The sequence below is a fragment of the Gobio gobio genome (genome assembly GCF_949357685.1).
Source record: "Gobio gobio genome assembly, chromosome: 9".
NCBI lineage: Eukaryota > Metazoa > Chordata > Actinopteri > Cypriniformes > Gobionidae > Gobio > Gobio gobio.
The window spans coordinates 6,713,958-6,731,476 of NC_137115.1; the positions used below are offsets into that span (position 1 = coordinate 6,713,958).

Genomic DNA, 17,519 nt, shown 5'->3' on the forward strand with positions numbered 1-17,519 from the left:
CGTCATCTGACACTGTACAGACGCAAAGGTTTTATGAAGTCGTTTATTTAAGGCAGCAATTTCATGACACATTTGTTCTCGCGACTTTCGAGGTAGAATTAGGAAAGTCATAAACAGGGAGTGTGAATGGAAAGAGGTCGTGTAACGTTATCCCAGAGCAGATGTGTCACACAAAGGCTTTTTCGTTTTATGGCTGTTGTCATCACATGTTTTGTCATCTAAATGATGAAAGACATCCCCTGCAGAAATTAACTCGATTCCTTCAGTATAGTTTTCATGTAACATGTTTGTTAGGTTGAGCTATATAGGTAGCTATTTTTGAGAAATGATGGTTGATTTGGTTGATTTTTTCTGTATTCAATGGAAGTCAATGGTCACCAACACTGTTTGGTTACTAATATTCTTCAAAATGTTCATTGTTGGACTCCTGCAATGGAAGTCAATTCAAGGTTGGGGAAATCTCATACTAAAACAATACATCATACATGGTACAAATAGTATACATGATAAAGAGCTGTAATTGTACAAATTACATAAGGAACATTTCAAAAAAGTTTTCAACCAATATTTCTCAGTCACTCAGAGAACATACTTTCACCGGACTCAAATAAATGCGTGTGAACCACTGATCTATATAAATGACTGGATCGCTCAAAGTGTTCGAATGGCCATCTTATGATTCCTTACTGACAGAGGGCATCATTGACTTACAGCCAAAACATTGACCTAAAATCACCCAATGTGCAGCGTATCAGTTAGTGTTAAAGGGTTAGTTCACCCAAAAATGAAAATTCTATCATTAATTACTTACCCTCATGTCGTTCGACACCCGTAAGACCTCCGTTCATCTTCGGAACACAAATGAAGATATTTTAGTTGAAATCTGATGGCTCTGAAAGGCCTCCATTGGCACAATGGCACTTTACACTCTCAAGACCCTTAGAAGGTACTAAAGACGTCGTTACAAAGTCCATCTCACTACAGTGGTTCTAAAATAACTTTATGGAGTGACGAGAATAGTTTTTTTGTGAAAAAAAACCTAAATAACGACTTATATAGTGATGACGATTTCAAAACACGGCATCATGAAGCTTCGAAGCGTTATGAATCAGTGAGTCGAATCAGCGGTTTGGATCGCCAAATTTCAGCAGTTTGGCGGTTTGACACGCGATCCGAATCATGAATCGACTCACTGATTCATAACGCTTCGAAGCTTCATGATGCCGTGTTTTGAAATCGGTCATCACTATATAAGTTGTTTTTTTGCGCACAAAAACTATTTTCGTCACTCCATAAAGTTATTGTAGAACCACTGTAGTGAGATGGACTTTGTAACGACGTCTTTAGTACCTTTTAAGGGTCTTGAGAGTGAACCGTGCATTGTGCCAATGGAGGCCTTTCTGAGCCATCAGATTTCAACTAAAATATCTTCATTTGTGTTCCGAAGATGAACGGAGGTCTACGGGTGTCGAACGACATGAGGGTAAGTAATTAATGACAGAATTTTCATTTTTGGGTGAACTAACCCTTTAATTTCGTTGACGAATCATTTTCGTCATAATTTTTGTAAACTACCTTTTTTAACTGACGAAAACGAGACGATGACTTAGTAAAAACTAGTGTTGGATGACAAAAACTATGACGAAAATCAACTGTCATTTTCGTCAACAGATAAAAACCAGACGAAAATGTTAGGGAGGGACGATTAGGGAAGAGATCCAGTCAGAACTGATATCCTGTGTAACAGATGCGCACATTTGATTTGAACGTGCTGATCTAACCGCTGGAAAACACGGCCTACAGGCTCACGCATCCCCAATCCAGCGCTCCAGAGCGGTTCACAATCAATGAATAGCGCACATTTATGCCAGGCAATTGTTTATGAACTAATGCTGAAGAATAATGACAGTGTTTACTTTACGATGTTTATATAGTAATATGTTTTAGACGGTTGTAACAATGCATATTTTATCTCCCTCATCTGAACTTGAATGAGCTCCTGAAACTGCAATATTAAGGCAGATACATTTAAAAATAAGTGTCAATGTGTATTTCGAGCTTGATTATAATTAAAAGTCACGCATTATATATTCGTTTTTGGTTCCACAATAAACTGTATTTAATTTAATTCACATTTAATTTATAGTCAGGAGGAAAGACCAGTATTTGACACATATTCAATAAAGTATCAGGTTATAATAGTTAACTAAAACCATTAAAAAAAAATCTTCATTACTTGAAATTAAATAAATGTTAACTGAAATTTAAAAAAAATAAATAAACAAACTTATTTGAAGCTTTAGCTTAACCTGATATGGCCTACTAACTAAAACAGAAATACAAAGTTATAAAAACTATATAGATGTTTTTAAAAAACAGACAAAAAAGTGAATTAAGCTCTCTTTCATGTATTTTTAATGTCAAAAACAAAATGATGTCAAAATGTCAGTTCAAGTGACAGTCGGTTATGTAATGCTTAAATGCTTAATGTATTACAATTTAACTAAACTCATTAGATTTTAGGAGACTAAATCTACTGTAGATTTAGTCGACTAAAATCTTATGATATTTAGTCGACTAAAACTAAAAACAATTCAGGTGACTAAAATATGACTAAAACTAAATGGCATTTTAGTCAAAAGACTATGACTAAAACTTAATCAAAATTTGCTGTCAAAATTAAAACTGTTATCAGTGGAACAGGATTAGTTTTTACTATACATTAGGGGTGTGACGATATATATAAATAAAAATGTGACGATATGTATCGTTGATGGCAACGATATGATTTGCAATATAGAGTTGCTTTTATCCAAGGCTCAACTTGCTGTAGTAGACCTATTTATAAGGTATAATTCACAACTGTACCACAAATGTAAATTCTGTCATCATGTACTCAACCATCATGTCGTTTTTTTTTTTTGGGTTAACATCCGAACACAAGTGAAGATATTCTTTATGAAACCTGAGGATTTCTGTCCCTCCATTTAAAGTCATTCCTCTCAAACTTAAAAGTAAAAAAAAAATGTCAAAAAGGCATCGTAAAAGAACTAATCGAGTGGTCTAATCCAAAGCCAAGTCTTCTGAAGAGACAGTAACGATGGTTTATGATTAATATATTTAACACGACGAGCATACTGTAGTAAACACGGACGTTCAAATTATTGCGTGATGCGCGAAAACAACATGGGAGTGAGTAAATGCAGAATTAAAATTCTTGGATGAGCTAAACATTTACAGTTTGAGAGTGGTCATTTTGACACACTTTCTTGCGATTAGAACTGTGATTGATTGCAATGATCATCTGAAGTGCGGCACTCTTCAAAGTGAGAGGCGGGACATAGCGAGCACTGGGAGAAAATGCCTGCATTGAAAGCACGAGTAATGTGTGAGAGAAAACAAATTTAAGTTCACGGAGTTTCAGTGACATTATAACATTAAACGACTATTTATAATGTTGAATATAATGTATAATAATGCAATGGGGGAATATTTGTGGGTCCTGATAATAATACACTAATAATAATAATAATATTTTAATAATAATAAAAAACCTTCTTCTTGATTTCGGCTTCAAATATCGGGAGACATATCGTACCGTGAGTTCAGTATCGCAATTTATATCGAATCGTGACACGAGTGTATCGTTACACCCCTACTATGTATCTATGTGAATTAATTGTTACTTGTTGTCTGTATTGTTTATGGTCTTTTCGAGCAGGATAAGCGATAGAAATCCTTAAGATGGATGTGTCTACTCTACTGCACAATCTACTACACAAATATATTTCTTTATGTATGTAATTATGCTGGGGATATTAAGCATGAATGTATATTTGGGATTATTAGCATAGATTGATTCAAATATACAGTAAATATTTCAATACAACCCCCTATTGTTATATTTCACTATATTGTATTAAAATCCAAGGTTTACTATGCATCATCTTGCTTGGAGTAACAGTAAAAGATAAAGTTTTATGTCTTTAAATCCATACAGTAACTATACAAATACAAGCATAGCGTAAATCTGTATTACGATTTCAGAAGAATCATTGTGACATTTGTACTATAAATGCTGAATTGTCTCATCCGTCATCGGATCTGATATTCGCTGCTGTAATGAAGATGAACGTAACTTTTAATAAGCAGGGGAAATATTTGCATTGTAAGAATGTACAGGGAGACTTCAGATATAAAAACGCTGACTCGTAATGTTTAATGTTGTGAGGGAATACTAGGGAATACCAATATGGCGGCACAATGGCTTCATTTTTTTATGACGTCATGAGCAATCGAGTCATTTATATAGATCAGTGGTGTGAACTGAAGATGTGTTTACATGAGGTAACCAGTTTCTGTTAGGATCATTATTGACAAAACATCTGTATTGATATTATATATGGCTTTATTATAGATGTAGATCAAACATTTAACATTATAACTTTAGTGTGCTTTAAAGGCATTTAAATGGATAGTTCACCCAAAAAGTGAAATTCTGACATTTACTTTTTTTTTTTTACTTTTTTTTATATGTTTTTTTGTAGAACACACACACACACACACACACACACACACACACACACACACACACACACACACACACACACACACACACACACACACACACACACACACACACACACACACACACACACACACACACACACACACACAAACACACACACACACACACACACACACACACACAAACAAACAAACAGACAGGTCAGAATGGGTTTCACACACAGTTATGGTGTTCATATACAGTTCATTTTATATCAGGGGTTACTCTCCCAAAGGTCTCAGAAAAGAGAAAGAAATAAAAAAATATATAATTCAGTACACTTATAATATCTCCCTATGTCCAATCCACACTCCTATACATGATCCATTTTGACCAGTACAGTAAGTAAAATGTATCCATGTTTAATCTTAGAGAGAAGGTCAGTTTTTCCATATTATACATATCTCTTACAATCACAATCCACTCTTCTTTTGTTGGTGGATTCTCATGCAACCATTTCTTAGCTATTGTTTTTTTTTACTAGCAACCAATGATACTAGGTACTTGTCTTGAGTATTGAGATCAGATGGTATGTTTCCTAAATATATAGTACCGAAGCTGTTCTCCATTTCGAATCCCAATATAAATGTTATTTTAGTGAATATCTCTAATTAAAAAGACTGAATTGTTGGACACTTCCAAAACATTTAGTCTTCTATTTATTTTTTGTCCATCCAATAAAAATCAATGGTCACCAAAATATTCTGGTCAACAACATTCTTCAAAATGTCTGGTGAAACATGAGGGTGAGTAAATGATGATTTAATTTTTGGGTGAACTATTCCTTTAATAGACCAAAGACCAAATTGAGTTGCGAAAGACTAACCTTAACAGATCACACCCCGAAAGTTTGCACACTAGACATGGTCTCACTTGCCACTGAGACATTAGAAAACAAAGGGATCCCCTTATGACATTATTGGAGCTGTCACACCCACTCTTGGTACCAGCCACCAGCGGCTCTCATTATTTACTCTTTTAGTTAATATGTAACCAACTTTGCATACTCATCGCCAGGAGTAAACACACTCACACACATCCAGCTCTACTTAAATCAGATAGAGCTGCTGTGCTTCAAAGTATCTGCTGGGGCTCCTGTTCTTCTCTGGATCTCCACTGGAATGTTATCGGGTGTGTGCTACTCCATTGGGAGAAACTATACATTCGTCTTTATGGTTATTAATGCATAGCCGCTGAAGAGAGAATACTTCTGGGACGGAGATTCAAGTTGTCGCTTGCACAAGCAGAATTCCATTCTTAGCGTTATGACTGCCGCAGATCATGTGTCAGTCTTTGTTCTTGGTTATCTTTAGGCTCCTGACAGAACAAATGAGAAGGCACGAGTGAGGGTTGAGAGATGAAGGTGTGAATTGTACATTAGAAAGCGTAATTGATTTTAAAAAAAGGACGTAATAACCCAAGAAACTGGCAAAGAGAGTTTCCAGGTGGTCTTTATTTGTCGATGTGGTCCTTTTTACACCTGTAGAAGAAGACCATCTGAAGTCTAGCAACAGCTGCTGACTGCAAAAAACAAGCAGAAACTCTGAGGACTAAGACGAGACACGTCTTTGATGGACTAAACTCCAAGAAGAACATTCTCTGAAAGCCAACGACCTATTTGCAATGGAGATATTAGTAGCCATTGCATACTGGGGTAACGATTAATGATCGCTTTGCGGAAGTAACTCGATGTTCCTTCTTTATCAACCCTTTAGTCACGGCGTTTACAGCTCGAAAAAGGATGAAGAATCAAGTTGGACATGTTTACAGACGCTTTCCCAGCAGCAAACTGGAACAAACAGCAGCATAATAAAGTATCTGTCTGCCAGGGTTACTAAAGGCCACTTGCGCGTGAGTGTGTTTTTGCAAGCCACACTTGAATCATGTGGCGCTAGTCAGAAGAGCCAGACACTCACACCCTGATAGAGGACGTTACACCCTGATGAGCATCTGCGATAGCGGAGACATACCTTGGAGGAGCGACTGAATCTGGGATACTTATTTACAGACCCATCCGAGTCAAAAATATTACCGGGATCTTGACATTGATGAACTGATCGGTCCGCTGGCTGTAGTACGAGTGAGGCACAGAGACATGGATTCATCACCTGACTCTCAGGAGGACTGGGAGACCCTAATGGAGCTGGAGGAGGCTTTGGCGGGGTGGTTAATTCAGGGTTCAGACTGGGAGCAGGACTGGCACTGGGGCCCGAGGGACGACCCGTACCAGGATGAGGAATTACCTGCCGTGAGTCTCCATAAAGATTCAACAAAAGACTAGTTTAGGCTCCACTCTTGATAGTAATAGGGCAGTGTACAACATGAAACATATAATATTATTATAAATATATAATGATAAAAGAACTATTGTGTATATTTACATTGTATACAGTATAGTACGTACATGCGTAAAAAAAAATATTTTCACTAAATGTTTTATTCTATGATATAAACTAATATTTATACATTATAATATAAAATAATACAAATATTTAATGTTTTATTTAATTACGCTTTAATTTGGTAGAAGTTAGCAAAAACATGATATAACACACACACACACACACATATATATATATATTTATATATATATATATATATTAAAAAACACACTTTTCACTCAAATACTCAAAATATTACGCTTATAATATACATTACTTTTTTTATTTACTTATTGCAATGTTGAGAAATTAGTAAAAACTAAATGTTAACATTGTCCGTCTATATATTTAATGTTAATTTAATGTTTTTCAAATCAAATTCAGCAATTTAATGTATAGTAAAATATAATATAATTTGTTTGTGTTTATACAATATTTGTATGTATATACATATACACACATAAATATATATATAAGGACTGTCAATCGATTAAAATATTTAATCGCGATTAATCGCATGATGGACACGATTAATCGCAACTTAATCACACATTTTTATCAGTTCTAAATGTAGCTTAAATGAATATTTTTAAGTTTTTAAAACTCTAATCAACATGGTTATGGATAAATATGCATTCTTTATGCAAATGTATGTTTATTATTAGTGAAATCCTACTCAACAGAGCATGAAGACTAGACATGTATCAAAGGTCATAGATGTTTTACGAAGAACTTGTTCATGTCTCTTAAGCCTAAGCTTAAAAATTCTGAATAAGGAGTGATTTCTCTCATTTTAAAAATAGAAATAAAGGGCGTTTTTACACTGGCAGTTTAGTTCAGAACGGGGCACAGTTCTTATGAAAAATTGGTAATGTGAAAGCTGTTATGCGGACCTGGGAGCGCACCAGGGTACCACACCCGAGACTACCCAGAGGAGGTGCTCTGAGTTCGGTTGTGAGAAACATGGACTCGGGAGCGCTCTTGTTCATAAAAGTAACCTGCGCATTCGTTTTAGCCGATTGTAATGTATTTAGTTCAATAAAACACATAAGTGGTGATGGTGTTAATGATTTACCTCGGATATGAGCGAGAGCGAGCTTGCAGTATATTCGCGCATGCAATCTCCTCAGAGTCCCTTTGCAAGCATGCAACAGAAAGCCCCCTTCATCCAATATACTGACCCGCATTCTGTTTTCTATCATTCCCTGTGGATGTTTGTGATTATGTAAGACGCATGCAAATGCACCAGGGTTCAATAGAATCAAGTTGACCAACGCAAGAACTATCGCGCTCGGACTTGGACTGCAGCAAACGTGCTCAGTGTAAAAACGCCCTTTTCTTTTATTTCGACCTGGAGTCTAATAAAAGTTAAACAGAAAAAATGGTAGCTTATGTAGGCTATATAACGGCACTTGTTTCAGAAAAGTAATGTAAATGTAAGCCCTTTTCTTTCTCAATTCCTCCAACTACGGGCTAGGCCACGGATCAGACAGAAAATGCGCGCTGTGTTAATTGCGCGCTAATAAAATTAGTGCCATTAAAATGAATTTGCGTTAATGCGTTATTAACGCGTTATTAACCTATTAATTCTCCAAACCATTTATTCCTATATATAATATTCCCATATAAATATAGTTGCCTTAAATTCTGTTTGGTTCTAAAGGTATTTTTGATTTTCAAGGTAGTTCTCAAAAGATTGTTGTTGTTTTTCCGTGGCAATAGTGTATCGCATTCAATATTGCGTGCAAGGATCACCATTCTACACGGTTGCTCTCAAGACACCTTATCAAAGCTGAAGCGATTGTCTTTTCTGAGAGCGTTTGGCTGTTTTGCTCTGCTGTTAATGATGCAAGGTGTACTTTCACTCATTAGCAGGAGTGAAGAGTGCGTCTGTGAATGAGAAGCAGTGTGAAGTCGTCGTTTACTCCAGCCTCTTCTGTCGCGCCACAGTGGGAATGAGCTCATTGTGGTTCATCTCACGCTGCTGCATGGCAAACTAAACCAGCATTTGACTGATGATCAGCTGTGTGAAAGAGCAGAATGGCTGCTTCTTACTGAGTGTGGACGAGTGTGTGTGTGTGTTCCTCACCTACCGCTTTATTTGTTTTCTAGGTCCTCAGTCCCACATATAAGCAGCGTAATGAAGACTTCAGGAAGCTCTTCAAGCAGTTGCCGGACACAGAGCGTCTTATTGTGGGTAAGATGTAATCATTAACAAATGAAAGACTTACGTATATGCAATTCAATTAGCATCTAGACATGGTAATGACACAAAATAGATTTTTTTATTATACACTGGAAAAAGCAAAAAAGCCATCTAATTTATTTTAGAGCATTTTCATATTGATCTAATTGAAAATCATGGTTTCCACTTTAAACCGCTTTTGTTCAGTTTGTCTAAAAGCAAATAAAGCTCCCTATGGAAAAAAATTTATAAAAAGAAACAATTTTGTTTATTTTATTTTCTCTTGACACCAGATTGTCAAACACATGCTGGCTGGCTTTATGACTATAGAAATGATTGGGTTTTATAATTTTGATGTTGTAGGTTTTTTGTTAGTACATGCATAAAATATGATGCATATTTTAAAAAGACATCACAATAAACATTAAGGTCTTTCAAAGTTGTTTTTATTTATAGCAAGTAAACTGCAATAAACATTCAATAACTAAATATTATTATTTCATCTTAAGGGAAAATATTATATCATTGTAATATCATATCGTAGCTTATTTAGTTAATTTATGCTAAATTAAGTTGTCAAAAACCAGTTTAAAATTTGTCTTTGGAAAAATACATCTTTTTATTAACATTAAATCCAAATTTAAGGTTTGAACCAAACCATGAATATAATTTGAGAAAAAATTATAAATTTGACTAAAACAAAATAAAATTTAATTAAAGTGTTTTTTAAGTTGGTCCAAAGTATATATTTTTTCAGTGTATGTAGACATTTAATATTCATATATTTTCATTTAAAAGTTTCATTAACATTTTCAAAAATAATGTATGAAAGGTCAATTTAATTAATAATAAATTATATGTAACTACAAAACTATAATTATTAACTATAAAATTATAATTAATAGTTAATTTATAATTTAATTAAATGCTTTACAGTTTAAAGGTACTTAATTTTATTTTATTTTTTTCTCCTTTTATTTGGAACATGATGGATGCAAACTGAAGTACAAGAAAAAATATTGAATTGAATGATTTGACAGAATAATTTGATCTTGTCCTCTCATTGTCAGACTACTCCTGTGCTCTCCAGCGGGACATTCTCCTGCAGGGCCGCCTCTACCTCTCCGAAAACTGGATCTGTTTTTATAGCAACATCTTTCGCTGGGAGACACTGGTATGATATACTTTAAAATGCCCGTATTATGCTGTTTTGGATATTATCATTCACGCAGTGTATTATATGGCTGTTTGTGAATGTAAAAGGTCTGCAAAGTTTCACAGATCAAAGTGCATGATAAATGGAGTTATGGGCCACCAAAAGTAGCTAAAATTAGCATAATGCCAGCCTATGGTCTTCATTGGCTGCCCGTGAACACCATCTACTATTACCTGACCTCTAAGGGCCCTATCATACACACTGTGCAATGCGGAGCCAGGGGCAACGCAAGTGTTTTTTGCTAGTTTTAGTCCAACGCAGTTTCATTTTCACGTCCAGTGCCACGTTGTTTAAATAGCAAGTCTGTTCGCTCATGGGCGTGCTGGTCTGAAAACCAGGTGTGTTCAGATGCATTGTTGGAGCGTTGCTATTTTTGAGGAATGGAAAACGACTGCGCCATTGACCAACACAAACCTGGTCTAAAGTCAATATCGCAGTATTTTTGTGTTATTTAAAGGGCGTGTTAGTAATATGTGCCTATAGGCGGGTGCACAACGCGTGTACACTCTGCTTATTACACACACAGGGACGCGCAGCAGCACACAAACATTTTTAAATATTAAAAATAAAAGGATTCCTCTCTGGAGAAGCGTTCAGTCTTTCCGCTCGCAAATTACGCCATGTCAATAGCGAATCCACCAATCAGCGCAACTGGCTTTTAAAGGGAATGGAAGATGAGACTCATTTATTGCACATTACGCCCAAAACACACCCATGACTCATTAAGAGACTAGATATAACCCTATTGGACCGAGCGCCTGGTGTGCCGACCGTTTTTTTTTTCAGTCATTAAAGGGTTAGTTCACCCAAAAATGAAAATTCTGTCATTAATTACTCACCCTCATGTCGTTCGACACCCGTAAGACCCGTTCATCTTCGGAACACAAATGAAGATATTTTTGTTGAAAGCTGATGGCTGAGAAAGGCTTCAGATAGGCCTCCATTGGCATTCAGTACATTTACACTTCCAAGATCCATGAAAGGCACTTAAAACGTCGTTACAAAGTCCATCTCACCACAGTGGCTCTACAATTATTTTACGATGCGACAACAATAGTTTTTGTGTGCAAAAAAAAATCAAAATAACACCTTTATCCAACTTGTTCTTGTCTTCCGTGTGTGCCTCCACGACGCATGCGCGAGAATATGACGTAGCGCCGGCGTTCGGGAATCCATGAAATACACACTTTATCCCCATTTTGAGAACTACGCCGAGACCTAAAGCACGATCAATGTAGAATTCAACAGCTTAGACACGCGCGTCTTCCTCTGCTTGTAAACAAATCGCTTCTGGGTCATATGTCCGAGCGCCGGATCTGCGTCATATTCTCGCGCATGCGTCGTGGAGGCACACACGGAAGGGAAGAACAAGTTGGATAAAGGTGTTATTTTGATTTTTTTTTGTGCAGAAAAACTATTGTCGTCGCATCGTAAAATTATTGTAGAGCCACTGTGGTGAGATAGACTTTGTAACGACGTTTTAAGTGACTTTTATGGGTCTTGTGAGTGTAAATGTACTGAATGCCAATGGAGGCCTATCTGAAGCCTTTCTCAGCCATCAGCTTTCAACAAAAATATCTTCATTTGTGTTCCGAAGATGAACGGAGGTCTTACGGGTGTCGAACGACATGAGGGTCAGTAATTAATGACAGAATTTTCATTTTTGGGTGAACTAACCCTTAAAACTAGCAAAAGTGGATTCAGACACGCCCTAATTGCACCTGCGCCATGCGCTTCAGACCATGCCCTCAGATTGATAAAATAGGGCCCTAATACTGTAGTTGTGGCTGAGATCTGGAAGAGTTTGGTTCGACATGTTGATAAGACATTGTTTTCTGCTGCCAAAGCAAATCCACTTTGCTGCACTTCCAAAGCATGAGGACTCACACTCAAGTTGATATGGTAAAGCCGATGCCATCGTTACAGTTCGTGGGTTAGGGTTAGGGTTCAAGTGCTGAGGAAGATCTGGAGCTGAAATTCAGATGTGGTAATTTGGTTTCTGACCAATCATAACCCACTGAGCCATTTGACCAATCAGAGCAGAGCAGGATCTCAGAAATGACGTGTTTAAAGAGGCATTTCAGACACTGAGAAAAGAGCTGATGCTGCAATGTATATTATCAGAAAATTAAGGTGTTTTTTGACCTTGGATACATGAAAACCTATTGTAGGAGATCTCTAAAACAAAATTTAATATTGCATAATAGGGACGATTTAACTAAAACTTTTGGAGCTACAGCCTGAGAGTTGGGAGAAGAGTTATGTTGTGTTTTGTTGTTCTGTCGCATGCGTGAACAGCTTACAGTACGGCTGAAAGACATCTGCTCCATGACGAAAGAGAAAACAGCGCGTCTGATTCCCAATGCCATCCAGCTGTGCACGGACACTGATAAGGTGAGACACACACAGCCGCACTCAGATACTGCTGCACACGTTAACACGTTAAGTTACGTTGTTCTTGATCTTCCCTTCAGCACTTCTTCACATCGTTTGGTGCGAGAGACAGGACTTACATGATGATGTTCAGACTTTGGCAGAATGCACTGCTGGACAAGGTGAGAATATACACACGGTAATGTTGTCAAATTTGATACTGAAATCGTAAGAAAAAGTCGTTTTAGTTAATCCACTCACCGCTCAAAATGTGGTTTTATTCAGTTTTGCAAGCTTGTGAATCCTTTCATTATAACCAACAATGTGTAAATGCGATGTAAATAAGACATTTATTGTGCAGTGTAGCCAGTTTTTGCAAGGGAGCACAGAAAGTGATATTTTGCAGAGAGTGCAGTTAGTGAAATGGATTGATTGACAGCTTCAGTAATTATTAAAGGAGCGCATTTCTCTTTTTCATGCTGCCAAGTACACACGTCAAAATTTCTGGACTGACAACCGCATTTAAATGCTGGATTGAATCCAAAACGGTGATGTTGACAGTGATAACCCTAGCAATGAAAAATCTCATACTGTATGTTAAAATAGACATGTTCAACTTCATACTATTTCAATGTATTATTTACAAATAATTTATTTTAAAAGTTTAGTGGTTGAGTGATGAAAGGCTATAAAGGAAAGGTTGTGGGGAGAGCCCTTATATGGACATGTTTAGGCGTGTTTTATGCAAATGACTAATCGCGGGCACACGATTGCTTATTTGGAATATTTCAAATTCATTAGCATTAGAACGAGGGAACAAATTAATATGCGTAAATACATGTTGTGAATTAGGCTGAATTTTTGTGAGAAGTTGTGTGTATAAACAAGGCTTGAGATTAACACCAGCGTGTAGCACAGTCACTCCTTTCAATTGTAGTCTTTTAAAAGGCACCTGAAATAATAAATAAATTGTGTTCTTTTTAGCTGCTTATTGTGCATAAACAGTCAAATACACACAAAATAATGTCAAAATGTTGGTCTTGGTGAGTATTCTCATAAACACAGTCAGTTGTTTTAAGTAAATGTAAACACTTGAGAAAGAAAGCGCAAGCTTTAAAAGCATGTAACTGTATAATCTGTGCGTCAGGTCTTAAAGTGACAGCAGCCTAATAATCCTGTTGCCAGATAATATTAAAAATATCTTTATGGCAGTTTTTCCCTATGGTATTGATGTCAAAATTGTGGCCAGTGAAAATGCTGAGTGGCTAGTAACTTTGAAAAACCACTAGCCACAGTGGCTGGTGAGCAAAAAAGTTAATGTCAAGCCCTGTGTATAAATATGAATAATCCACACAGAACATTTTAAGCAATATTAGATGTGTTATATCTGGGCTTATAATGACAACCGTCTCTGTGTGCAGCCCCTCTGCCCTAAAGAGCTCTGGCACTTTGTACATCAGTGCTATGGCAATGAGCTGGGACTCACGAGCGACGATGAAGACTATGTGCCTCCTGATGATGATTTCAACACAATGGGGTGAGTTAAACATGCATGCTTTGTAGGGCTGTCCCCCGACTAAAGATTTTTCTAGTCAACTAGTCGTCGTTAATTTAAGCCATCAGTCGACAATCGCACGTTTGTTATATTCATTTCTGTCATGTCAACTCTCGGAAAGATTGGCATGATAAAAGAGATTGGCATGGTAATGTATAGTTGTGTTAGCAGTGTTAGATGGGTCCTATAATGCCCTTTTCACAAGATGTAATATAAGTCTCAGGTGTCAGCAGAATGTGTCTGTGCAAAAAATACACAACAGATTATTTATTATAGGATGTTTTGAAAGCCCCTATTTGGGTGGCTGTTTTTGCTTGTGTCTCTTTAAATGCAAATGAGCTGCGGTTTCCCGCCCCCTTTTCAGAATAAGGCGCAGCCTTTACAGCTTGCACTAGTTGGATAAACGACAACAACAACTGGATTGTGGAGAACCACACACAGCGAGTAGAATTCGCAAACATGTATAAATGCCAATTTCATTTTCAGAACATGCAAGTACAGCACGTTATATTTTGTGAATGTACGCAAATCGTCTTTGTGAATGTGCTTGTTAGGACGCTATACGGTGGCTAAAGTTATCATTGTCTCTGTATTCACAGAGATCAGAGCTATGTCATTAGTTTTATTTTTAAGAAGTAATAAAAGTGCGCTTCTGAATTATACAGGCGGTGAGCATTTTCGGGTTGAAAATAACAAGCTCTAGCTTTAGCCACATTAGCACATTCAGAAAGGCGATTTGCAAACACACATTATAAAGTGCAGTACTTGCGTGTTCTGGCTATGAAGTTGGATCATGAAGACTTGGATTCGATCCATCTTTGAGAAGCAACTTTTGTGCAAATCCTGCATTTACTGACCCTTGTTTGCAATGATTCACACAAACATAAACGAATTTAGCTCATTTCTTGGGCACTGCATCCTCAGTGGCTCAGATGCCAGGAGTGTATTATTATAGCCAAAAACAGAACAGTTAGAATGTTTAAATAGATGAGACATTTTATGACTAGCTGCTCTAGTCTACTTTTACCATGGCGTTAGAACTGGTACATTGTTGTCGCGTGCGAAAACAAAATGGTGGCACCTTGGGTGAAAATGCGCAGATTATGGGGCATGAATATTATAATAAGATCCCCTTCCTACATCACGAGGGGAGCAAAATCCGAGCGGCTTAGAAGCTTACCAACACCATAAACTGTAAAAAAAAATATGGACCTAGTGTCCGTGACGTCACCCATAGGATTCTGAAGAGTAGTTTTGAAGCGTAAAGTAGGGTCGAGCTGGCCGTTGCCATCTTGGCAGCGCGTCATCGTGCGTCACTCCCGGATTACAGAAAATGGGCAAAGAGACGGGACGTGGGCGGAGCTGAGGTGACACAATGACTAAGAGACAGCAGATAAATGGCTATCCACCTGTCACTCAAAGTGACCACGCCCTTAATTATGCAGAACTTTAAGGCTTTATATAATGTAAACGAATGAGTTAAAAAAAAAAATCACCCCCCTCACAGTTGTCATGAAGGGCAAAATTAGTCGTATAGATCAAAACCACAATTTGTACTAGGCTGTAAACATGTTTTTTTCTGCTGTAGAGTTGGGCATTTTAACATGAGCTCAATGAGATTCTGCTCCCTTCTTGGTTGCCGCTTGACCAAAACAAAGTATACTAGGTTGTCCTTTTTCACTTTATCTGGGTTGGTAGATGCACCGGAGACCTGATCATAGCACTTAAACAAGTAATTGCAGTAAATCACAGACATTGCTGTTAAAATGTAAGACACATGTTAACATACATGAATTAACCCCCATATAGCAGATATATTCAGGTGGAGCTGGGGAAGGTGAGGGTTTTTGAAAGCTGCTAACAGCAACACTATCGTTTTTTGTTTGAACGTTGAGCCGCAGTTCATTGGCCGCTGAAACAACAGCAACCAATCAGCTGCGCTATGAGATAATGATGTGATCGCTACCAATGAGTTAAGGACCTATCAGCCTGCGCCATCTACAGTTTCATGCCAGAACTTGGTATTTAATTACTTGTGTATACTGTCTGAACAGTTTAATAATTTACTAATAAACTAGTCTTTTTTGCAAAGATGAATTTGACGATGCTAACTCGTCATCGCTGCAGTATAGTGGATGTGCCTATAGAGTAAACGCACGTTAAGTTAAAAGTCATGTAAGCACAGTACTAAAGAAGACTTGGATATGAGCCTAATAATAGCGCTCGTTTATCTATGTTAACGTTAGAGTGAGCGGCTAACGTTGTCCCGACATACTGTAATTACCACATGGACCAGCCGTGTTAACAAACTGTTCCTCACATAACTTCCTGTGGAGTTCAACCAACTAATTAAAACTTGGTTGACTAAGCCTTTTCTCGTTGACTAACATTTAGTAGACTATTAGGGGGCAGCCCTAATGCTTTCACAGCTATTGTTCAAAAAACGCAACATATACAAATTTGGTGTTTAAAACACATGAATGTTGGGCAAATAAAGCACATACTGTATATTCATCTTCAGATACTGTGAGGAGATCCCAGCAGAAGAGAACGAGGTCAGTAACGATAACTCATCCAAGAGCAGCAGTGAGAACAAACAAGACAACACATCACCTCTGACACACAAGAGATCCATCACCCACTCCACCATCACCTCCACCACTCCTCCCAGCAGCACTGATACTCCACTGTCTGTGAGTATAGCAGCTCGTTCTCACCGCACAGATGCCATTTTAAGAGACTACATTTAAAATTGTGCCATCTGCTGGTTTCAGTTTGACATTACCGCTGAGGAGTACACAGACTGCCTTGCTGATGGAGACCTGCTGCCACTCCCTCTGCTGGCTGAGGAGAGGAACAGCGAGCCGCCCAGTCCTCTGGGCCCCGTGCCGTCACCTGCACTCGACTTCAACGACAACGAGGATATACCCACTGATATCAGTGATTCCTCAGAGACACATGATGAAGGTTTGAAACAGAACACTCTTCTTCTAGACATTCAGTTTTTATTAAATCCCTCCCTGTGTTACGGCCTCCTTAAAGGGTTAGTTCACCCAAAAATGAAAATTCTGTCATTAATTACTTACCCTAATGTTGTTCGACACCCGTCAGACCTCCGTTCATCTTCGGAACACAAATGAAGATATTTTAGTTGAAATCTGATGGCTCTGAAAGGCCTCCATTGGCACAATGCACGGTTCACTCTCAAGACCCTTAAAAGGTACTAAAGACGTCGTTACAAA

General features: G+C 37.6%; 1 protein-coding gene across 8 annotated transcripts in view; it reads left to right on the top strand.

Annotated features, from left to right (window-relative positions):
* Positions 1–17,519, top strand: part of LOC307131774 (protein Aster-B-like) — a 90,675-nt gene that overhangs the window by 53,006 nt on the left and 20,150 nt on the right. For all 8 annotated transcript variants that reach the window (XR_013817226.1, XR_013817227.1, XM_079825684.1 and 5 more), the window contains 7 exons: positions 9,061–9,145; positions 10,204–10,307; positions 12,648–12,743; positions 12,824–12,904; positions 14,144–14,259; positions 16,799–16,970; positions 17,052–17,244. Coding sequence is in view for 6 of the 8 variants with exons in the window: in XM_079825684.1 (XP_079681810.1) it covers positions 9,061–9,145; positions 10,204–10,307; positions 12,648–12,743; positions 12,824–12,904; positions 14,144–14,259; positions 16,799–16,970; positions 17,052–17,244 (847 nt within the window). In the remaining 2 variants the exon portion in view is untranslated. The remainder of the gene's footprint in view (positions 1–9,060; positions 9,146–10,203; positions 10,308–12,647; positions 12,744–12,823; positions 12,905–14,143; positions 14,260–16,798; positions 16,971–17,051; positions 17,245–17,519) is intronic.